The sequence below is a fragment of the Notothenia rossii genome (assembly GCF_949606895.1).
Source record: "Notothenia rossii genome assembly, chromosome: 6".
Classification (NCBI taxonomy): domain Eukaryota; kingdom Metazoa; phylum Chordata; class Actinopteri; order Perciformes; family Nototheniidae; genus Notothenia; species Notothenia rossii.
Genome location: NC_136909.1, coordinates 50204179 through 50229589, shown reverse-complemented (window position 1 = coordinate 50229589; position 25411 = coordinate 50204179). Strand labels below are relative to the sequence as shown.

The following is a 25411-nucleotide window of genomic DNA, read 5'->3' as shown; positions in this document are numbered from 1 at the left end:
GAGCCAGTGGTTCAACTTAACCCCCCATGAGGCACTGAGGTTAAATGAAGTCTCTGTAGTATAAAATAGTGTTTTAGTGTAGTTTTTTTTTGTACTACACAACTGATTTGTAGTGTTGTAATACTCGAAACCGGTCACTTTTTAAAGGTCTTGGTCTTGTCTCGGAATCGACTGTATTTGGTCTCGATCTTGTCTCGATCTCAGACCTGTAGCCTATAGGACTCGAGATTTTATGTCAAGACCACGGCTATAGCTGGGGACCTGATGAAGTTTGTGTACAGAAATCCAACATATTTGGTTCTAATTGATTGATAGACACCTGACAGCTATGCAGAGGCGCGGGAAGGTATTTTGAGTAGGGGTGCTGAGGTGCTGGACTCCAGTGAACACTATTACGGGACTATTAGAGCACGCACAAAAAAACTCCCCACACGCAAACACACAGTAAACCCGCGACTGTTACAATGAAGGCTAGATAATCAGCTCACGGCATATAGGCCGCTCCCCACTTTACGAGTGGGGAGCGGACCTCACCTCCTTTAGGGGGGTCCGGGGGGATGCTCCCCCGGGAAGATTTTTTTTAAATATTGAAGTTAAAAGCATCAATCTGCTGCACTTTGAGAGCAACATTAAGAGATCTATGGATACATCGCTCAACACCCAGATGAAACACAACTGTAAGCAGATGTTCTTTTTCTTTATGGATATTTTACAAATCACTCCCCTTTCAAACTGTATTCTTGTTTTACTGCCATATAGTATTTCATAACTGTTTTTCCTTTATTCTCTTATTTTTTTTATAACTATAATGATCATATGAAGGTGTGCCGCGGAAACAATCTTTTGAATGATTTTTGACCAAACCGTTTGAGACCCACTGAGATAACTTAGACTAAAGTTAACTATCGAAACACTCAGAGAGTCCTTTAGCTCACCTGAGCCTCTCAGTCTGAGAGGAGAGCTCTCCTCCAGCTTGTTGTGGAACAAACAGCTCCGTATGTCCGTTAGTGCAGCTAGCTAACCAGATGCTAACAACACGGTCCCTGCTGCTGGCACCGGTCCCTCTCTCTCTCCCCCTCTCTCACACACACTAAATGCGCTATTTCCGCACACACAGAGCCGCGAGCTTGAATGACACAAGCACACTTTTATTTCCATGCAACTCTCTGATTGGTCTGGTGTCTTGCCTCTGTTGCATTCACTGAACACGGGAAATTACAGCCCTGCCGTCCTTTCTAGTGTCTTGATGAGGTTCACGTAAAGCACGGTTAATGTATTATATTATTGAGGTAGAATTGTCCGGGGCTACAGAAAAAACATTCGGGGCAGGCCAAAATATTATTTTACCAACAATGTGGAATTTATTGGCTACATATTACACAGATTATGCACAGTGGGAGCAGCAATAACCGTCAAATAATAATTCAGACAGGGGAGCTCCGCACCCCCTGCCTGCCGCTAGGGAGTGCTGCAGCGCCCTCAGCACCCCCCTTCCCGCGCCCATGCAGCTATGGACTGCTCAGTAGTCTAGTCATTGGGTATCTACTGGCTTTCCAAGTATTAGCATCAGCCGTTAGTTTTTTGAGAAAACTTTAAACATCATTCTCTGACCTTGTGTACCTTAACTGCGTCCTTTAATCCTATCCTTACCTAAGGAATACATTGCAAAGCAACTTCATCCATTAGTGATTTCACCACCATCAATACCTGTTTCTAATCGTCTTACAAATAGCCAGTTGGCAACCCCTCTGTTATGTCCTCTGACATTTCTATCAAAGATAAGAACAGGGATGCAAACTTGTCACCTTTCGGTGAAATTCGCCGTTTTGAATGCAAATAGGTCGTTTGTGTGATTCATGTAGATCTGCAATGAAAATATTTTTGGGGTATGGGGGGGGGGTCTGGGACCCGGAGTAATCTGCGGCCGCGAGCTGTTATGTGCCATCATGACACGCATGGTGTTCTTTTTTTATATATTATAATGAAGTGCGAGCTGTTTGCTCGAGTTTTCCTGCCTGTCGGCTCTGCTCATGGATGTATAATAAGGCTCTGCTGCTCCGCGATGAGGGTCTAGCTTCAGCAGCTACATTACCTACGGGTGCGTTCGTTAATATTAAAGGCCATGTAATGCATCTAACACAGGTGTTTTTTAACATGTAGTTTAGATATCACCAGAATAAAAATAAATAAATTTTTTTAAAGTTTCGTCATAATTAAATGACATATACGTTAAAAACCGATGTTGGTTCCGAAGTTTGCCGAGTACGCCCCCGATCACTGCCGAACGAGCGGTGACGTCACACGTGGCAAACATTGCCATTTGATCAAATCAGTCCAAATGGCAAGCAACGCGATAACTTCAGACAGCGACAGCGACAGCGATCATTCAAGCTCAGATTCAGTGGGTTATCTGGATTCAGTTACAGAAGTAGAGAGTGAACCAGCTAGCCTTTCACTTCAAGGCATTTTGCCTTATAAGTACGAGCCTCCTGCCCAGCAATCGAACAACGAGGCAGAAACTTGTGAAAGAGAAGCGGATTCCGCAGCCGGCGAGACTCGAGTCGGCAATACTGAATGGTAAATTCTGTTTTATTTAGTTTGACCTGCACTAAATGTCGATCTTAATTTGTCATCTGTTCCTCACACGTCCGGCAGATATTGTTTTGTTTTTTAATGTTATGTACAATATTCAGGTGTACATGTCAATGCTGTGAAAGCATGCCCACTGCAGATGAATGTGTATGCTGCAGAGAGATCTGGCGGCAGATGATGGAACAAATAGACAGTTTGCAACCTACTGACCAGATAGCAGAGTCCTGCATCGGGTCGGGTATCCGCGGGTACCCGACGGGTGACCCGCAAAAAAGGTGATTTGCGGGTGGTATTTTTTCAAACGCTTTTTTCCGGGTTCACTTCTGGGTAAAACAAAGATGATGCGGGTCCGGTTGCGGGTGTTGCATAATAAATATATTTAAACAATAATAATTTAGTTTAATGTTTAAATCCTCAGACCTCTCCTCCGCGGTACCGAGCATAATCATAACCTCTGCAGTGCATCTATCTGCTGCTGAGCGCACCACATTCTGAATGGCTGAGGTGAAGCTCTCTATAGCGGAGAATACAGCATTTTCAATAACTCTTCCTCAAGAGCAAAATCCAACGTCTGGGAGGCTTTTGGTGTCATCCTAGATGGAGAAAATAAACAACATCCCAGGCTTTTTGAGCCAAATATGCAACTGCGTGTGTTAATAATTGCACGTTGTCACTGCTTATATATATGCGGGTTCGGGTCGGGTTGCGGATCATGTGCCGGCGGGTCGGGTCGGGTTGCGGGACTAATTGGCAATATGTGCGGGTAGCGGGGCGGGTTCGGTACTGCACGTCACGGGTGCGGGGCGGGAGCGGGTCTTGAAAATCAGACCCGTGCAGGACTCTGCCAGATAGAAGACACCGACGAGAAACCAAGGTGCATTATTAGCCACCCAGGCTTTAGAGAAGGCTATCTCAGTGTTTGGACACTGAAAATAGCGTATCTTCAATACAAACAACAACACAGAGCAGTTGATGGCCCACTACACCAGTAAGTAAATATTGATTGACCCAACTGCCTATTGCAGCTTTGCTTTCATATAATACTTTTAGTCGCTACAGATATGGTACACTTTTAAAGATACCATTAAACTCTTTCAAGCAGTCAAAAACAGCTTGGCTTTTATTTTTTCTGTGTATGCAAGTTCAATGTATGCTTGAGAAAAGAAACAACTACACATGTGAGGAAATATATAAGAGGTCTATGATTCTGTCAAGCAGTCATGTATAACCTCATATTTATTTTGTACAAGTAAAATACAAATATCATGTTATAAGCCAATTTGTAACCATTGCTACATAATAATAGGCTACTACATAACATTTTATTTTTCTCCAAATATATTTATAATCTGTATACTTTTTTTTCATTAGGAAGTATCGATATACAGCTTATCGACAGTTTGTACGTTGGTGCTGGGGTGTAGGCCTACTCGGCCCAAAAATCAGAGTCCCGCTGCATGTGCTGTAACCGAGATACGGAAGACTTACCCTGAGCCGGGAGGCCGCTATCAGGGATTTCAATGGCCAAATCTGTAATTTGACATAAATCATGCAGCTGAACTGGTTAAAATGGTTTCGCATGATGTAAATAATTTACAAAGTACATCATTTACAATATTATTTTTCCAAAGAAACATGTAAATATAACAACATTTTCCAAATCACAAATTTGTAAGATTGTATTAATTTACTGTTTGATAAATAAAAAAGGGTTCTTTTGTTAATTTTTCACTTGTAACATTTTATCTTTATTGCAGTGTACATTAGTCTATTTTGGTATATGTGCGAGCCCACAAATAATTAAAAGTGGTAAAAATAATAAAGATATTCAGACGTAATTCATTTTTGGCCTTACTTATTTCACTTCAACTTTTATATATTTCAGTCACTAGGCAAGTTCACTGTACTCTGGTGACATTTAGCTCAAGCTGGCATAACACCTGTAGTAACTTAATTCTGACCCGAGTTTTGTGCACAATCTTCCAGCACCCATGATCAATGTTTATAGCAATCAGGAAACATTCACAGCTCACAACTACACATCGCTTCCCCATCATGAATTGTTAGATAAAAAAAGTTTAGCGAGGTCCGGTTACACATATGTTGAGCGAAAATAGCGGAAGGATACAAAACAAACAATCCAGACGAGGCTGGTGTTTGCCACGTGTGACGTCACACAGCTGGGTTAATGGCTGGCAAGCTTTTCGCTACCGGAGCGGAATAACACGGGAAAGTGGCACACATTTCATGTTATTTGGGGGGTATTTATGGAAAGAATCATTGATGTTGATATGTCAAATGAAACAGTGGAAAGTGATGAAGCGATTTATTAACACAGAATAACTTTTATTTTGGACATTACATGGACTTTAACTGTGTGGTCCGGAGTCACTGTGGCACAGACTGGACCGCTGGTGAACAGCTGTTAGAACGGGCCGTTCAGGTGTCAGAGCAGAGCTCCCTATCGGACCGGCAGAGCGTGATGTGCAATATTATCGTTGAGCTAGCTAACTAGCATACATTGTCACTATCTGCTAACGTTAGCTTTAGCCTTCGTTTTCTAATAGTTTTTTTCATAGGCTATAAACGGAGGTGGTATAAGTATAGATCTTGTAATTGAGTAAAAGTAGAAGTACTCAGATCTTGTACTAGAGTAAAAGTAGAAGTACTCAGATCTTGTACTTGATTAAAAGTAGAACCACTCAGATCTTGTACTTGAGTCAAAGTAGAAGTGCTCAGATCTTGTACTTGAGTAAAAGTAGAAGTACTAAGATCTTGTACTAGAGTAAAAGTAGAAGTACTCCAATCTTGTACTTGATTAAAAGTTAAAAAAATAAAAGTACAAAAGTATTATCAACAAAATCTAGTTAAAGTAGCGACAGTACTTTAACTAGTAAAAGTTAAAGTACTTTTACTAGTTAAAGTAAAAGTACTTTTACATTCATGTTTGAATGCATTGTTTGAACAATGCATTCAAACATGCATTGTTTGAATGCATGTTTGTGTGCATTCAAACAATCTGCACAGTCATTGTGCAGATTGTTCCATTTCAGAATAATATATATGATATGTTTTATAATGATAGATCATGAACGTGTTCTCAAAGCTGGTAAAGGTGCAGCTAGTTTGAATGACTTTGTATACTGCAGGGTAGCTTCTGGATTTACTCCAGGTGGAACTAAAGTCTGATTTAACACTTGATTATATTTCACATCATTCATCCAGATCTGTAAAGTAACTAAAGGTATTAAAAACATGTAGTGGAGTAAAAGTAAATAATGTACCTCTGAACTGTAGAGGAGTAGAGAACAAAGTAGCAAAACATTGAACTACTTAAATAAAGTACAAGTATCCCAAAATTGTACCCAAGTATAGTACTTGAGTTTATGAACTTAGTTACTTTACACCAGTGGCTTTAAAGATAGAAAGACTAAGCCTTGCACAGAGGCATGAAAATATATTTTCAAAATGCTCAACAGTCCTGCCAAAATTGTAAACTGACTGCTACACAATTAAAATAAATGCTTTTATATATTTCTATTAGATGTGACTCTTTAGCGTTTCTGTTATTATTAACACTGCTGCTTTAGTTGTTCTGACTGCTAAAATCCTCTGTTATTCCTCATTTTAAAGCCGATATTCTGTGGGGTCGGGGGGCTCGGGCCTCGGATCCTTGTCACCTTTTTCATACCTGATGAGTTTGCATCCCTGTAAGAACCAGGTTGTCATATTGTGTTTCATTATAGGAGTGCAGGTCAGTCTTTAGGGACATCAGGTGGACCCCTCTCAGTATTTGTTATGTTTTCTTGGTTGGGGCCCCAAGGTTATTGCCTCAAAAAGCAAGTTATAATCTGGTGCACATCACCAGCTTACATTACCAGCTAACAACATGTCAAGCTAACTAGAATTCTGCCATTAGCATGCTGAACAGAACTTTACATCACAGTTTTGAATGAAATATAATTAAATTAAATTATGAGCAGTCAAGCAGAAGTTTCTTACTTGTGTTTTTTGATGTCAATGATGCCATTCTTTTTGTTTCCCAGCCTCTCGACTGGATTTAGCCTGATAGGAAGCGGAAGAAATTTGATATTAATCCAATTTATTAACCCTGAGGATTCTCTATTTAAGAGAAAGATACTGCCAGGAAACCTAACACACTTACATGATAACATTTGTATAACACTTGGCTGAATATACATAGCAGCAGCATCAAAACTTACAAGCTGCTAGCACATTGGCTACAAAGGCAAATGTGGACAGGACATCAGTGTGACTGCAACATAATCATCCATTGAACATTTTGAATGATATTGCCTAGTCTGCTCCACACCACCATCTACACAGTGGTTTCCTAATTGTCTGTTTAAATGACAGAGCACTATCATCCTCATATCAGAAGTTGTTTCTTGATTCACCGTACTTGCAGAGTCTCCTGATTAGGTCGTCTGGACGCTTCCCTATTCTTTTAGGGAAGTCAACCTTCTCAATGCCATGGAGGACCATGGTGTATATCTTTATGGGGTCTGTGCCTGCAAAGGGAGGGCTGGAAAAAACCCAGAAGAAACAGATTTCCTGTTTATTGGGAAGTAAAATTATCATTATACTAATGAAAGAATGGGTTTAACATTTTGGTAAAAAAAAATGTTTTCTTTCTTTCTAAGAGATTATAAAAACTAAATCCATCTCATTTAACATGTTTAGTATTGTACATTCTTAAATATTGAAGTGACTGTTATTTTGTACATATTGATTGTTGTGTTTTTATGTAAAAATGTGTCTTTGATTCTGTGCATATATATATATATATATATATATATATATATATATATATATACATTTGTTTTATATTTGGGATTGTGGGAAACAGTATTTCGATCTCTCTGTCTGTACACATAAAGTTGACTTTGACTTTGACTTATTTTTCAACTTTAAACAGAGCCAGACAAGCTGTTTCGAATGCCTCCAGGCTTTATGCAATTTTTTTTAAGTCTTAATGTCTGAAACAAAGCAAATAAATGAATTAAAAACAACTTGTAGTCAAACAAGCATGCATCAAATTAAAGACACTATCAAATAGATTGAATTGAATTGTGTGCATAAAGCACTTTTAGGATTAAGGGTGGTAGGGAGGAGGTGAAATATCTTGCTCGTGTTGCCTTCTTTTAGTTGGGTGCCTTACAGTTACATGCTTTTATTACCGCATATATATATATTGAAACATGTTAGCTTAAATCAAATGTTGACCTGCTATGCTGAGTACACTCAACTTCACCTTCATCAAACGTTGCATCTAAGATTGTAAAAAGCTAATATTTTTGACTGACTGACTTACTTGCCAGTGAGAAGTTCAAATATGAGGATTCCTAAGGACCAGCAATCAGCTCCAAAGTCATGACCTTTGTTCATAATGACTTCGGGGGCCACATATTCTGGAGTCCCACAGAATGTCCAGGTCTTCTTTCCAAGGCCGATCTTTTTAGCAAAGCCAAAATCTGCCTGAGGAAACACAGAGGAATTAAGAATATATGTTAATAATATACACATTGCATAACACTCTTTAAATATTACAAAAAAGATTTAAAACAAATGGCTTACCATTTTGACATAACCCTCAGCATCCAGCAGAAGGTTTTCAGGTTTCAGGTCTCTGTAGATGATGCCCAAAGTATGGAGGTATTCAAAGGCCTCTAAGACACAACCAGTACAAAACCTGGCTGTGGGCTCTTCAAAATAGCTCCTGGTAGGTTAAGAAAAGAACCACACAGGAATGGAATCCATTAATACACAAAGACAGTTAGGAAAACTACCAGGGTGTTGTGCATCTTAAGCCCTACACCAACGGGGGTCCCCAGGAAAAGATATTGAGCTCTAAACAGCAGAAGCACATGGCAATACCATAGTCTTCTTCCAAAGATAATGGAATTTTGTGTACAGTTTGTTTGATACAACTCCATATTGATCTCAATGCGTCATGGTTGCTCCAGAGAACACTTGTGGTGAGAATTGGTGAGTTGGTTTTTGCTATTTTGCTATCTGATGCATTTCTTTAATCTCTGCCAGATTCAATGTCATCACTGGTCCTTTAAATTCATCTGAAATGTAAAACTGTCTGGACTCTAGATGTAGGTACATTTGGAGAGATAGATAGCAACTCACATTTATGGTGCATTCCCAACCCAACCCCTCATTTGTTAGGTTAAATTCTCACCTTGCAGTCATGCCAGGATGTTGTCCAGGGTTTGTCAGTGCACTGTGGATGGTTTACATGTGCAACCATAGTCTATCGGTGCAACAGACCGAAACACAGCCGCCAAAATTGTAAATTGTCTGTACTCATCTAATTATGTTCTCATGTTCCCAGTTAAGTATTCTTTTACACTGTGGCTAGAGCACCAGAAATATGAAGCATATTGCTGTAAACAGAATTCACCGGAGGCTGACCAAAACACAACAAAAAGGAAATCTCAATCTCAGAATGTCTGAGAATAGCTGTATGCCATTATCAAAGTGTTTCGCTAGATCTCATAGATATTACAAAACAATTTTCCCTACTTCCCCATATTTTTCCTGTGAAGATATTTGTGTGTGCATGCATACATATGCTCTCTCCCTAACAACATTCAAAATAAATTGACTTATTATTTCTAGTGATTTTGAGTAAACTAATCTTTTAAGTTATATGCATATTTTCAATAAAGTTGTTTATAATGTAGCAAAAGAACCTACACTCACATATCCCGCAGCACAGTCCACAGCTCTCCACCAAGACACACCTCCAGCAGCATGTAGACAAACTTATCATCCCGATATGTTCGGAATAACCTGAAATACAGCCAACAGACTCTTTGTTAACTCCTGTTCGCGTTACAATGTTAATATTCTGTACATTTGAGGTGCACCTTTAGTCAAAACTGCATTCATGGTTTTTATTGGTATTGATGTCTTGTATTGGTTATGCAAAGTGAAGCTGCAGATCAAAAATACTGCTACTGCAACTCTTCAGAGAAAAAGCCCTTGTTATTCTATGAACTTGACAACACATGATGACACATTCAATATAATTGACATACTTAGATTTAATTGATAATAAAAGAGCTCTGAACTGATATAGAATAAAGGGAGCGTAAGGAGGAGTGTGGTATTAGTGAAGGAGAGTGAACATTACATGATGGCTGACCTTTCCTCTGAATGACAGTCAACACACTGCTCACACAAGCCTTTGTTCTTTAAAGTCATAGTCCAGATAAATCTCAGTGCAGTGGATGGACCCGGGTCAGCAGCATTCTCCCAGCAGGTTCCTTAGCAACTCCACAGAGAAGCTCAAACACCACCACCACCCCCCCATTTCATCTTCTCCTTTCAAAATACAGGAGGTTTGTGTTGCCTAAAATCCTCCTGCCTCTTCTCTTGGACCTTTTTGTGCTTCCACTAGCTTAGATAGCAGACAACAACTGCATATCTTTACAAAAAGGTACACTGAAAAAAGTGCAACGACTGTGTCATTTAATCAAAGTACATTTTTAAATTGGTCTAATTAAGAATCATGGTTTCCGTTTTTGACATGATTTTTTCCGTTTGCCCGGAAGCAAAACACATCCCCCCTGAAATAACTTAAAAACAATATTTAACCTAAATCTTTAATTTCACTTCAAAGCATGTCACATGACCACGTGACGTACAAAGCAAGGTGACTTCAAGATTTGCTGCAGCCGCCATTACACCGCTACCCACTGTCTTTGAGAGTGTCTGACCCAAAAACAATTTTAAATAAGGTAAGGATTTGAAATATATATATTTTTTTTTTAAACTATTTTTAAATGTTTATCCATTTAGTGTTGTGTCAAGATAAACAACTAATTTACCATCTGTCTTTGTATTTGTGTGGAGTTTATTTTTATATAACATTACAGGATTCTTATTATTACATTATTTGCTAATTGTGCTCATTGTATGTGCTGTGACTTAGGAATAAATGGACCCAATCACCCCCCCCCCGCCCCCAAGTTTTGATGGGGTGGACAGGAACGAAGGGAAAAGTTACATGAGAAAGTTTTTAGCTTGCAATATTGAAGGTAGCAAGGTCGAGTGCAGAGACTGAGAGAACACAAAGAGGTAGTCAGAACAGCACATCGCACCGGCCTTCACTTTGTATGGGAGCCGTGCTCCCCCGCAAAGCTAGGAAGCAACATTATGGTTTCCCACTATATCTGAAGAAACGTTAGAGAAAACAAATTAGTATGATGGTGCCAGAGTAGGGAGGGACTTCCACAGGCACGCACGATGTTCGAGGCTCTTAACGGATTTGGTGGTTACAGATTACAGCTTTGCTGCCTGTGATTCCCAAAGACGTGATGAGTGCTTGGTGTTATGGTTTAGGTGTTTTGCTTTCTCCTCCTCCCCACTGTCTTTCTCTCTCCTGTGAAGTGTGGTGATCATTAGAAGGCTCAGCTGTTTCACAATGAGGAACACCTGTACTCATCTAATCAACTCCTCCATAAAACCCTGGTCATGTTCACACTCCAGTGCCAGATAATTCTGTCTCACTCGGTAGAGCGGAACGTCGTAGTATCCTAGCTTAGTGTGATTTTCTCTTGCTGTTTTTGTTGAAGAGTAACCTTGTTTTTTCCTCTGTTTTTCCAGTGTCTGCTCGAGCCAGCCTGAGTCCTGCCGCCGCCACCAGCGTGAACTAGATCCACCTTCATTTTGTCGATTGTTTTTTAGTTGCTCCTTTTTTCCTTTATTAAACTTTGTTAAAAGACTGAATCTATCTGGTCTCTGCCATTGTAGGTCCTGAACTTTTGACCCAGCCCTAACACTTGGCCAAGTAATGTATATATTTTGCTCTCTTTACAATAAATAGTTAAACTTAGAAGTTGTCTATCTTTTCTGGAATTCTGAACCCAACATTTGGCTATGTGTTAGCAAAGTTTAACCATGTGTAACAATTTTTTTTAAGGATGGCTTAACCAGATAATTTTCATACATTTATCATGCAAGTGGCGATTTTTTGTTGTGTCGGTTTGACAAGTGAAAAGTTTAAATAGTTGTAAATGTTATATTGGCTTCACATAAGGTATTTTATATGGGGCTATGGTTTAGCAAGTTTAGCTAGGTGCTAGCTAGTTTTTAAGCTGTTAAACCAGGTCATTTTCAATGCGTGCTCCGCTCATAAAAAACACTGCAGCATATTAAATACACTAACAGCAAGACCCCAGCCAGCGTTAGAGATGTTTATACTTTTGGCGAGCCGTTATTAAAGCTCCGGGACCACTATAGTCATGTGGCTGATGGTGTATCTCTGCTCTGCAGCAACCCGTACTCGGACCACACCGCTCCGGAGGGGCCTTTAAACAGTGGGGAAGGGGAAACAACCCGAATCTCCTTGTAACACGCTCTCCGTCTTGTTGACCATGCTTTTTTAAGGGTGAGGGTGTGTGATTTATGCTGGGTTAAGATTGTATAAATACACCTTGTTTATTTATGTATTTCCTTTGTGATTACAGGTTTGCTGTTTCCACTGAAGTTCACAATGTATGCTCAGGGCTCTCAAGTTTTGAACAGAGTTCAGAATGAGATTTTGGCAGCGGTGTTTGGTACTCCAACCTCTGGCTCCCTCAAAGCCCTCTGTACCGCGAATGTCAATGGGGGGGGGGGGGGGGGGGTGCTAGTGGAGTATGAAGCCCTTTGTATCGCGAATGTCAACGGGGGGGGGGGGGGTGCTAGTGGAGTGCATACGTCTCAAACAAGCCTAGTTTGTTTACAAAATTGCGGCGCAACTGGATGGGCGGTACCCTGGAAATAAATCTTTGCGTGAGGAATACAAGGTGTGACGTGTGAGCTTGGGAATGGAGTGCAATGCGTGTAGCTCTGTATGCTGATTTGGTAAGTTCCAAAATGAACTGCAACTACTTTTCATGTACGTTTAAAAAGGATTGAAAACCCCAAAAAGGAGACTCACGGCCCGTCCACACGGCAGCGTGCGTTGAAGCCAGGGTTCGAGTTATGTGGGAGCCAACGGACGCAGTGAAATCATACATCTGTATGGGTTGCTAATACATTACCAACAACCATTATTTGAATCAAACATAATGCATGTGTCAATGTAATGAGTATTATTTATGCTAACGAGGTGAATAGGCTAAACTCAAAACATGTTTTCCAAAAGAACTAAGCATCTCTTGAATGACAATATGCCTGCACTGCACTTCCAAGGTTGCGCAATCTATGCCTGTGAGCGTGCTGCGCGAGCCAAGATGATGTGTGTGCCTAGTTGAACCTTGTCGTATTTAAGTTTGTAGCAAGTAGAGGTGTGTGTGAGTGTGTGTTTGCTGTTTAAAGACCCCATAGAGCTCAGTTTATAACTTGAACCCTGGTTTAAGCTTCAACGCAGCTTCCCATTCACTTTGACGTCACGCTTTGCCGAACTGCATTGTGCTTCCGTCGCTTCACTTTGCCTCCGTTGCTCGCTTCAAAAGTTGAGAAAAGTTAAACTTTTCAAGCTACGACGGAAGGGTCAGCCAATCAAATCATATGCCAGTACAAGCTCTAGCCAATCAAACCACGTGCTTGTGTGTCCGGGGCGGGAGATTGATGTGATTGAATTTTGGTTGAGCTTCAGACACGCCCGCCGTCAAGCTTCAACGCATGCTGCCGTGTGGACGCTGCGTTACTCTACTCTAATCTCAAGTGCTAATATATCTACAGTAGTTAGGTACCAAAATGTTAAGTAAGGTAATTTAAAATATTAAAGTTAAATGAGAAAAAGTATGTATTGTACAGGTAAATGAAAAATACAAGACTGCACTTCATTAATATTGTTGCATGTAAAGTCAATCCTCACATCTGTATGTTTATTGAGAGCTACTGGTGGGAATCATTTGGTCTGTCATTCCAGGCATGTCACTATTGTGAGATATACACTGACATTCAGTTGTCAGTGTTTCATTGCACTATTACTAATATCATTGTTTAAATGTTCTTGTTTTTTCTAGTTCCTTTTAGGTTGCCTGACATGACCGTGAAAACGCCAGCCAAGTTACAAATTCTTCTGAATCCCGATGACAGCAGGAAGCTAGTTCTGCCTAATGGAATTCCAGAGAGAATGGCGCAGCTTACTGATGAAGTCAGGAAAGTGTGTGAAATAGAGTGCCACAGTGTCCTAAAACCCAGAAGTAAACTCCTTCTGGTTCCCTCGACAAAAAAGCAATGCAATTTCTCCATAGGATTTTGGAAAATAGCTGGAAAATAAGGTCTGTGGTTGACACACATTTAAGAGACGGATCACGTTTTGTTCAGCCGGATCATAAATCTAATTGATAGATTTATGATCAATAGATTTATGATTCAAAAATTATAAAAGTAGGGTAGACATGTGGATATTATCCGGCTGAACAAAACGGCCCCCCTGATCTGAACCGGAGTGGTGGTTTGTTACTGGACTTCTGTGCTAGTCATGGATTGGCCATAACAAACACCATGTTCGAACATAAGGATGCTCAAAAGTGTACGTGGTACCAGAGCACCCTAGGCAGAAGGTCCATGATCGATTTCGTTATCGTATCATCGGACCTGAGGCCGTATGTTTTGGACACTCGGGTAAAGAGAGGGGCGGAGTTGTCAACTGATCACCATCTGGTGGTGAGTTGGGTCGAGTGGCGGGGGAAGCCTCTGGATAGACCTGGTAAGCCCAAACGTGTAGTTCGGGTGAACTGGGAACGTCTGGAGGAGGCCCAAGCTCAGGAGGCCTTCAACTCACACCTCCGGCGGAGCTTTTCGGGCATTCCTGTGGACGTTGGGGACATTGAACCAGAGTGGTCGGTGTTCAAAGCCTCTATTGCCGAAGCCGCGGAGGGGAGCTGTGGTCTCAAGGTCCTAGGTGCCTCAAGGGGCGGTAACCCTCGAACCTCCTGGTGGACACCGGTGGTCAGGGAAGCCGTCCGACTGAAGAAGGAGGCCTTCAGGGATTTGTTATCCCGGGGGACTCCCGAGGCAGCTACAAGGTACCGACAGGCCCGAAGGGCAGCAGCCTCAGCCGTGGCCGAGGCAAAGCAGCGGGTGTGGGAGAAGTTCGGAGAAGACATGGAAAAGGACCAAAGTTGTTCTGGAAAACTGTCCGACACCTCAGGAGGGGGAAGCAGGGAACCATCCAAGCTGTGTACAGTAAGGATGGGACGTTGTTGAGCTCAACTGATGGAGTGTTAGGGCGTTGGAAGGAGCACTTTGAGGACCTCCTGCACCCGACAACTCCGCCCTCTATGTTAGAGGCAGAGCTGGAGTATGACGGGGGATCGACAGCAATCTCCCGGGGGGAGGTCACTGAGGTCGTCAAACAACTTCACAGTGGCAAAGCCCCGGGGGTGGATGAGATCCGCCCAGAAATGCTGAAGGCTCTGGGTGTTGAGGGACTGTCATGGTTGACACGTCTCATCAACGTTGCGTGGAAGTCGGAAACAGTACCGAAGGAGTGGCAGACCGGGGTGGTGGTTCCCCTTTTTAAAAAGGGGGATCAGAGGGTGTGTGCCAATTACAGAGGCATCACACTACTCATCCTCCCCGGGAAAGTTTACTCTAAGGTACTCGAAAGGAGGGTCAGGCCGATTGTCGAACCTCAGATTGAGGAGGAACAATGCGGATTCCGTCCTGGTCGTGGAACGACGGATCAGCTTTTTACTCTCGCAAGGATCCGGGAGGGGGCCTGGGAGTACGCTTATCCAGTCTACATGTGTTTTGTAGACTTGGAGAAGGCGTATGACCTGGTTCCCAGGGAGTCACTGTGGGAGGTGCTGCGGGAGTATGGGGTGAGGGGGTCTCTACTCAGGGCCATCCAATCTCTGTACTCCCAAAGCGAGAGCTGTGTCCGGGTCCTCGGCAGTAAGTCGGACCCATTTCAGGTGAGGGTTGGCCTCCGCCAGGGCTGCGCTTTGTCACCAATCCTGTTTGTAATATACATGGATCGGATTTCGAGGCGTAGTCGTGGGGGAGGGGGTCTGCAGTTCGGTGGACTAAGGATTGCACCACTGCTTTTTGCAGATGATGTGGTTCTGATAGCTTCATCGGTCTGCGACCTTCAGCACTCACTGGATCGGTTCGCAACCGAGTGTGAAGCGGCTGGGATGAGGATCAGCACCTCCAAATCTGAGGCCATGGTTCTCAGCAGGAAACCGATGGACTGTCCACTCCAAGTAGGGAATGAGTCCTTACCCCAAGTGAAGGAGTTCAAGTATCTCGGGGTCTTGTTCTCGAGTGAGGGAACAATGGAGCGTGAGATGGGTCGGAGAATCGGAGCAGCGGGAGCAGTACTGCAGTCGCTTTACCGCACCGTTGTGACGAAAAGGGAGCTGAGCCAGAAGACAAAGCTCTCTGTCTACCGCGCCATTTTCGTTCCTACCCTCACCTATGGTCATGAAGGATGGGTCATGACCGAAAGAACGAGATCGCGGGTACAAGCGGCCGAGATGGGTTTTCTCCGCAGGGTGGCTGGTGTCTCCCTTAGGGATAAGGTGAGAAAGTCGGTCATCCGGGAGGGACTCGGAGTTGAACCGCTCCTCCTTCACGTCTAAAGGAGCCAGTTGAAGTGGTTCGGGCACCTAGTTAGGATGCCACCTGGGCGCCTCCCTAGGGAGGTGTTCCAGGCACGTCCAGCTGGGAAGAGACCAAGGGGTAGACCTAGAACCAGATGGAGGGATTATATCTCTTCTCTGGCCTGGGAGCGCCTTGGGATCCCCCAGTCAGAGCTGGATGATGTGGCCAGGGAAAAGAAAGTTTGGGGCTCTCTGCTGGAACTGCTACCCCTGCGACCCGACCACGGATAAGCGGGAGAAGATGGATGGATGGATGGATGAACAAAACGTGATCCGTCTCTTAAATATGTGTAAACCACAGACCTTATTTCGAGCTATTTTCCAAAATCCTATGGAGAAATTGCATTGTTGTACAGATGCAAATTGGTTGCATAATGTACTCAATTAATTGTATTAATGTATTGATGTATTTATATTTTATAAAACAGAATAGGTGATGCATATTTTAAAGACCTCCCAATAAATGTTAAGGTCTTTTGAAGAGAATATTCCTGTCTTTATGTGAACTGAGCTAAACAAAGTGTTATAAGTTTAAGTCAAAATGTAATTTGTTTACAGTAAACAAAACACAGTATTGTATTGATGTACAAGTTTTTGCTTTGTAATAAAAGAAAAATATTTTAAGCTATAATAAAAAATATTGCCTGCAACAAAATGAAGTATTTTGTTTAATTTCTTTTCACAAATTTAAAAACTCTTCTTAGATCTAATATAATTATGAGGTTAGTCCGAAAGGAAAAATTAAGTTATAACAAAGTAATAAATGATGTGCGGTCTTCAGAATGAATCATCTTATTACTTTGTGTCTATGTAAATACACTGAACAAAAATATAAATGCAACACTTTTGTTTTTGCTCCCATTTTTCATGAGTTGAACTCAAAAATCCCAACAAAAATTCTATATACACAAAATAACCATTTCTCTCAAATATTGTTCACAAATCTGAAAAAATCTGTGATAGTGAGCACTTCTCCTTTGCCGAGATAATCCATCCCACCTCACAGGTGTGGCATATCAAGATGCTGATTAGACAGCATGATTATTGCACAGGTGTGCCTTAGGCTGGCCACAATAAAAGGCCACTCTGAAACGTGAAGTTTTGCCTTATTGGGGGGGTCTGGGGGGGTCCGAAAACCCTAGGGTTAAACCCTAACCCTAACCCTAACATGTCACCCTAACATGTCACCCATTGAGCATGTTCGGGATGCTCTGGATCGGCGTATACGACAGCGTGTTCCAGTTCCTGCCAATATCCAGCAACTTCGCACAGCCATTGAAGAGGAGTGGACCAACATTCCACAGGCCGCAATCAACAACCTGATCAACTCTATGCGAAGGAGATGGGTGACATGTTGTGGCCAGCCTAAGGCACACCTGTGCAATAATCATGCTGTCGACTCTGACGCATGCGCGGAAGTAGTGTGTGAATTTTGAAAGCGTGTAGCTCCCGTCTCAAACTTTTTGAAAAAATCTGGTTATGAACGGATGATCAAGTTGTTCAGTCAAAGTCCACAGGAGAGTATAATGTGGGGAATGTAATGCCGTCGAAGAAATCAAGAAGAAAGGCTAAAGTGGCGTTAAATGAGAGCAGCGATCTGTCTGGAGTGGATGAAACACAAACAGCTGATGAGAGCGCCATGGACAGCGGGTCCTCACAGGTGAGCCACTCGGAGCTGTCGGCACTAATACGCTCCATAATGAGAGAGGAGATAGGGGCTGCTTTTGAGAGATTCCAGCCGCAGCTTGATACTTTAAAGGGAGAACTCGACTCATGTTGTCAGAGGATCGGTGATATGGAGGTGGGACTGACTGATGTGGATTCTAAGGTTGCTATACTCGAAACTGCAAACCAAAATCTAATGAAGGAAAACAAAGACATTAAAGGCAAAATGGAGAGGATGGAGATTCAAACCAGAAAATGTAATCTACGTGTCTTTGGACTGAGAAGGGATATAGAGAAGAGCGATCCCATTGCCTTTATGACAAACCTTTTAAAGGAGGTATTCGGAAATGCGCTCTCGTGTGAGCCGGCAGTAGAGATTGCCTACAGGATTGGCCAGGGGACTGATTTGAGACCCAGACCTATGATCGTCATAATGCAGAGATATCAAGCAAAGGAAGCTATCTTGAAGTTGGCAAGAAGCAAGGGAGAGATCATGTTCCGAGACATGCGACTGAAGATATTTCCTGATATCACTGCGGATATTGCCAGGAGGAGAGCCCTATTCAATGAACTCAGGATGAAGCTGCGTGAGGTGAGGCATGGACTACTGTTCCCCGCAACACTTATTGTAACCTTCAATGGACAGACAAAACTGTATCGGGACTGTAGTGAAGCTGAACATTTCTATAAAACAGTAATAAGCCCGAGTTCAACTAAGATCTGAAATGAAGGTGGGAAAGGACTGATGGACATGACGTATCAGATGGTATGGTTATGCATATTAGGAGATGAAATTAATTATATTATGCAAAGGGAATTGCTGCAGTTGTGGTGAATTGTGTATTTGATTGTTTTCTTTTTGGCCAATATCCACTGGCCTATGAGTGATCTACTTTTTATTTAAAATTATTTACTTATCAACTGTGATTATGAGTTTATTGTGATTATTATAGCCCATTAGGAGATGAAATTAATTATATTATACAAAGGGAATTGCTGCAGGTTTGATGAATTGTGTTTTTGATTGTTCTCTTGGACAGATATCCATTGGTCTATGAGTGATCTACTATTTTATTTTAAATTAGTTATTTCATCAACTGCGATTATGAGTTTATTGCTATTATTGGGCTATATAAGGTGTTTGTTTTTTTGTTTAAAGATGTTGAATCGAGACCAATTCTTACTGGTCTCTGGGGTTGTTCATTCCTCCTAAAATGTCATTTTGATTTATTCATTTTTTTGATTTATTGATTCATAAATAAGATCGTGTGTAATAGACATTACCATGAATGTATCTAACACATTGACAACGATCTAAAATGTTTGGGAGCTACATGCTGCTCGTATAGGTGATTGAGTGAGTGAGTATGCACAGGGATATTAATCCTTTATGTGCAGTTAGGTGGTGGGTTGTATGTGTGGTTTTAGTTGTGTTACATGTGTGTTTTGGTTCAGCTCTCAATTTAAAAAGTAGTGAAAGAGAAACACATTTTAAATTGCCATCTTAATGTCAAATAAGTTACCAAAGAAAGGGTTTAAATTGGCTCATATCAATATTTGTAGTTTAAGGAATAAAGTTACTGAGATAGAGGAAATACTATCATCGGGTATTCATTGTTTAGCTATATCAGAAACTCACTTAGATGACACATTTAATGACGCAGCAGTGGACATTCAGGGATATAGTATATTTAGAAAAGAAAGGAATACACATGGAGGTGGGGTGGCAGTGTATATTCAAAAGCAAATACCAGCTAAAGTGAGATACGATTTAATGTCTCCTGATATTGAAGTACTTTGGTTGCAAATTAATTTACCACACTTAAGACCTTTGTTGGTGGGATGCTGTTACAGACCTCCTAATGCTAACCTTGCTTATTTAGAAACAGTATGTCAAATGTTAGATAAAGTTTGTGATCTTGATAGAGAGATTTATTTTACAGGTGATTTAAACATAGACTGGAATATGTCGCACTGTGCCCTAAAAAATAAGTTGCTGACAATTACTAACACATGTAACTTAGTACAAATGGTGACTAAACCTACTAGGATAATCAGAAAGAAAGATGGATCAAATAGTGCAACTTGTATTGATCATATATTTACTAATTTCAGCCATTTATGTTCACAAGCAATTTCAATCCCGGTAGGGTGCACTGATCATAATCTAATCATCATTGTGAGAAAGACAAAGGTGCCAAAACCAGGACCAAAAGTAATAGTTAGAAGATCAATGAAATATTTTTGTGAAGAGTCATTTATAAAGGATGTTCAAAAGATATGTTGGAAACAAGTTCTTGAGAAACTAAACCCAGATGATGCTCTTGATGGCTTTAATTTCTTATTCAAGCAAGTGATTGATAAACATGCACCACTTAGAAAGCAGACTGTAAGGAACCTTAGAACGCCCTGGTTAGATGATGAGCTAAGAGAACTAATGAAACAAAGAGATGATGCAAAACTTGTAGCTATCTCATCAAGTTATGAGTCAGACGGGCACATTTATAGAAAATTGAGGAATTATGTTACAGCATTAAATAAAAAGAAAAAACGAGTGTATTATGGAAATAAAATTAAAGCTATTAATGATGATAAGAAGAAGATGTGGGATTTAGTCAATGGCATGATGGGCCGTAAGCCCAAATCCACCTCAACATATCTTGAAGTGGAAGGGAAATTTTTGACTAAACCGGTACAAATTGCTAATTATTTAAATGATTATTTTCTTGATAAAGTGGATACTTTGAGGAGAGATATGAAGCAACCTATTAACAGGAACTCCACTTTTCTAATAAATGATTTAATCATGGAAAATAAGAATTGTAAATTTAAAATAGAGAAAGTGTCAATTGCAGATGTTGAATGTCTACTAGGTAAATGTAATGATAAACCACCGGGTGTTGATAATCTAGATGGTAAATTTCTTAGATATGTTGCTAATTTGGTTGCGGAGCCTATCTGCCATATCATCAATGTAAGTATTGAAAAGTGTATTTGCCCACAGGCATGGAAAATAGCAAAAATTATTCCACTTGCAAAAAATCCAGCTGGATCATTTTCTGGAACAAATAGTCGCCCGATAAGTTTATTACCAGCGTTAGGAAAGATAATGGAGAGAATAATGTTTAATCAAATACAGAAATACTTTGAAGGTAACAATCTTAATACTGCTTATCAACATGCCTACAGACCGGGCCATTCCACATGCACTGCTTTAACACAAATGACCGATGACTGGAAGGTGGAGGTAGATAATAGGAAGTTAGTGGGAACGGTACTACTTGATTTTAGTTCTGCCTTTGATGTCATCGATCATCCATTGTTGTTGAACAAGCTAGAGCAATATGGTTTTCATCTGAATGCACTGAGGTGGATAGAAAGTTATTTGACCAATCGATGTCAAACTGTTTTTTTCAATGGAAGTCTGTCAACTATTAAGAAAGTCAGTTGTGGAGTTCCTCAGGGGAGTTGTTTGGGACCACTTTTATTTTCTATTTTCACAAATGATCTACCATTGGTCTTACAGGAATCCAAAATTGTTATGTATGCAGATGACTCGACAATATATGGAGCAGGTTCATCTACAAGGGAGCTGAGTCACTGTATACATAAGGATCTACAAATGATTTCAGAGTGGGTAATAAATAATAAGTTGGTACTTAATGCAGGAAAAACTAAATCTTTAATAATTGGGTCAAATCATCAGTTAAAATGTGAACCTAAATTGCAGTTACATTTAAACCATATTGACATTAAACAAGTCAAGGAAACTAAGTTGTTAGGGATAACTCTAGATCAAACACTGTCTTGGTCTAAACAAATTGATAATGTTGTGTGTAAAATGGGAAGGGGTGTGTCACTCGTTAAAAGAATTGTAAAACATTTGCCAATAGATGTCAGGAGACAAGTCTTGGATGCTTTGGTGCTATCACAGCTTGATTACTGTTTTGTTGTTTGGTCTAGTGCTTCAGAAAACGATTTAAATAAACTACAAGTAGCACAGAATAAGGCAGCACGATGTGTTCTGCAGTGCTCCTACAGAACTAGAGTGACTGAAATGCTGGAGACACTGAAATGGATGAGTGTTAGACAGAGGTCCATTTATTCTCTGTTAAATTTTGTAAAGAATATTACAGTGACACACTTACCACATATATTGTCACAAAAGTTCATAGCACAGTACTCTACACATAACTATCAAACCAGACATGCAATAGAAAAAAGGTTCATTTTACCCAAATCAAGATCAAATATCAGACAGAAAACAGTACTATACAGAGCAATGGTCAGCTGGAATTTGTTACCGGTCCATATCATTCAAGACAACTCAAACATACATTTCAAACATTTGCTAAAACAATATCTGAGAACTACAAATTAAATTTGAACTGTACTTGTGGGTCAATTAGTAATTAGTTATTAGTATTATCATGTAAATTATATTGTTGGTAAAATTTTGTTTAGGTTTTGACTTGATGATGGCTAAAATGTGATGACTATTTTTTTCTGTTTTGTTTTTGCTTTCACTTCCTTACCATGCACTTTTCATGAAATGATGAGTTGTTCCGTTCTGGTTTGTATTATGTATGTTTTGTGTGGGTGAGGACCCCAGGAAGAATAGCCAATGCTCATGCTAGTGCTAATGGGGATCCTAATAAAAACTAAAAACTAAACTAATCAGCATCTTGATATGTCACACCTGTGAGGTGGGATGGATTATCTCGGCAAAGGAGAAGTGCTCACTATCACAGATTTTTTCAGATTTGTGAACAATATTCGAGAGAAATGGTTATTTTGTGTATAAAGAAAATGTTTTAGATCTTTGAGTTCATCTCATGAAAAATGGGAGCAAAAACAAAAGTGTTGCACTTATATTTTTGTTCAGTGTATATATCTTAGACGGAAGCAATATTTTTTACTTGACCCAAATTAATTTTTTGAGGTCAAAAAATCGATTTGGAATAAACAAAAAAAAAATGTGCTGTAACAAATTAACGCAATTTGTTCAAGTTGATCCAAATTATCCATTTTGTCAGTGTATCAGGTTGTTGTTACACCTGCATGTGTGATGAGATTCACCTGATGATGAACGCAGAGTTGGTCTGCTGAAGGATGTTTTTCTCAGAGTAGATGTGCTCCTGCTGTCTGGTGTCGACGATGTGCTTCTTCTTAATGCACTTCAGAGCAAACGTGGTGTCCTCGTCCTTCAGCTTTACCTGAGATGCAACAGAGAGGAGTTAGCCTTCATTTATAAACACTGTCCCTGTAATAGCCTCCCGAGGAAAAATACTTTCATCACCCACCCTGTCATATCCTCTGACCCAACCTGCCATCAGGTCACAAAACTGCCCCTTAATTTTGCAGATGTATTTTAATAATATTCTTATTTTTCATCCATTGGTCATATGTTTGCTCAAAGATACCATACTACAGAGGGACTTTAGTTGAATAAATAACAAGAAGAGGGTTTGGCATTTAAAACATTATCCAGATAAATAAATTGCAGTATAATGAATAGTAGTGTTACTGAAGCTAACCAGCTCCACTCGTCCAAACCCTCCCATGCCCAGAGTCGCGATGACCTCCAGATCCTTGAAAGGCAGGAGAGAAATCTTCTCCCTCAGCCTCTTCAGCTCCTGGGCCTCTGCAGAGTCAATATGAGGGGAGTGGGGCCTGAGAGAGGAACATCAGGGGACATACGGTCACATTTGGGCCCCTGTTTGCTTTTACTCATGCACTAACTCTGTCATGGTGCACTTACAGGGTGTTTCTCCTCTCATCACTCCTGGAAAGCTCATCTACATACTCCTTCAGATAAGCCTGGAGCTCCTCATAGGTTCCCACCATTTGGTTGAAATTGCTAGAGGGGGGTAACAGGGGGCAATTAACAACCTTTAGTTTGGTGTGTGTGTGTGTGTGTGTGTGTGTGTGTGTGTGTGTGTGTGTGTGTGTGTGTGTGTGTGTGTGTGTGTGTGTGTGTGTGTGTGTGTGTGTGTGTGTGTGTGTGTGTGTGTGTGTGTGTGTGTGTGTGTGTGTGTGTGTGTGTGTGTGTCGTGTTTGTGGGTATGTGTTTGTTTGTGGTACATGCAATACTATCGATAAAAACAGTATTACTTTTAACTGGTTTGCAGCCACATAACTTATACAGCATAATTATGTTCTGATAAAGCTACTTTAAATTATTTTAGTAATGCACTGAATGGAAAAGCACAGCACACTGTCGCACAAGGGCAGGCTACTAACTGTCATGGGTTTGGTCTTTTTTTGTTTGTTTGCTTGCTTGTGTTCTGTTGTAACTGCTGTCCTTTCTGAGCCGGCTCTCCCATGTTCCTGCCCTTCTGTCAGTAGATCCACTCACCTGCTCCCCATTCCCTGATCAGCTCCTTCCTATCTATACCAGAGCATTTACTTGCTGCCAGATTATCTTTGAGCCATGAGCCTGAGCTTTCCTTTGTCTTGTACCATAGTCTGCCAGTTCCTGTGTTTTTAACCATTGCCTGTTTTCCCATGATAATGCTTTGTGTTCAAAGTTCAATGTTCAAGGCTTTTATTAGTCATACGTACATAGCTACAGTGTAGTTATGAAGATGAAAATCTTAGGTCACAGGCTCCTCCAACAATGCAACACAATAAAAAAGCCTTACCCTTTACCTAATTTGCCTGCCTGGAATTGTTGTATCATTGTTCTACTTTTGTAACGATTTTTGTAAGACTGAGCATTTACACCTGCCCTTGTGGTGTTATGAATTCGGTTTTCTTCCTTGAACTGTTGGAGTAGCACAGTATAATTACATCTGTTAGTTCATGTGGATGACAGGAAACTAAGAGCTGTGCTCTGGGATTTTACTGCAGCATTTGATGTCATGGACCTCTTATTGCCAAATGTAATGTCAAGGTTTTTCAATTCAACCTAAATAGCAGAACATAAGGATCTCGCTGACAGTTTACCCAGGGTTGGTTCAAAAATAAATAACTAGTTGCTGGCATTATAACCTTCCATACTCCTCAATCCATCTTCAGTAATAACTGGTTGCAGCAATGAAAGAGTAAACAGCAGTAACAAAACACAGATGAGAATATATTACTGTTCTTTACATTTTCATCTACCGTATATTAAAATGGCCTTTAATATAAGCTTTGGTTCCAGCTGTACACAATAACATATCAGGTAAACATCCTGTATGTACTCACTCTCTGTCCACCACCAGGCAGTGTGTGTCGTTCTCATTGCAGATAATGTTGGCTGAGCGAACATCCTCACTGTAAACAAACGCAACACAACACACATGAACACATTCTGTGGAGCACCCCTCTGACATGCCTTAGATCTCTGCTCAGGTGAGCAGAAGGATTTGTCCAGTGTCTCCTCTGATTGTTTACCCATAGTCAACCCAGACACAAAGAACTGGCCCAAACTGCTCTCTACAGTGGAGCTACTTAAAGCAGCCTTCTTATCTTCATGGGTTCACTGATTAATTGGTAATATTATAACAAGCAGTGTTGAAAGAAGTATTTAGATCCTTAACTTAAGTACAAGTACAAATAATATGGCCTTAAAATTCTCCCTTACA

General features: G+C 40.7%; 1 protein-coding gene across 4 annotated transcripts in view; it reads right to left on the bottom strand.

Moving 5' to 3' along the window:
• Positions 1-25411, bottom strand: part of prkg2l (protein kinase cGMP-dependent 2, like) — an 89353-nt gene that overhangs the window by 4037 nt on the left and 59905 nt on the right. For 3 of the 4 annotated variants that reach the window (XM_079690289.1, XM_079690288.1, XM_079690290.1), the window contains 9 exons: positions 25032-25100; positions 23602-23700; positions 23378-23513; positions 22920-23056; positions 9328-9417; positions 8191-8332; positions 7928-8091; positions 7016-7138; positions 6595-6657 (listed from right to left, as the gene is read on the bottom strand). In XM_079690289.1, the coding sequence (XP_079546415.1) occupies positions 6595-6657; positions 7016-7138; positions 7928-8091; positions 8191-8332; positions 9328-9417; positions 22920-23056; positions 23378-23513; positions 23602-23700; positions 25032-25100 (1023 nt within the window). Of the gene's footprint in view, positions 1-6594; positions 6658-7010; positions 7139-7927; positions 8092-8190; positions 8333-9327; positions 9418-22919; positions 23057-23377; positions 23514-23601; positions 23701-25031; positions 25101-25411 lie in introns of all 4 variants that reach the window. The other variant, XR_013809710.1, reaches the window with a different exon arrangement.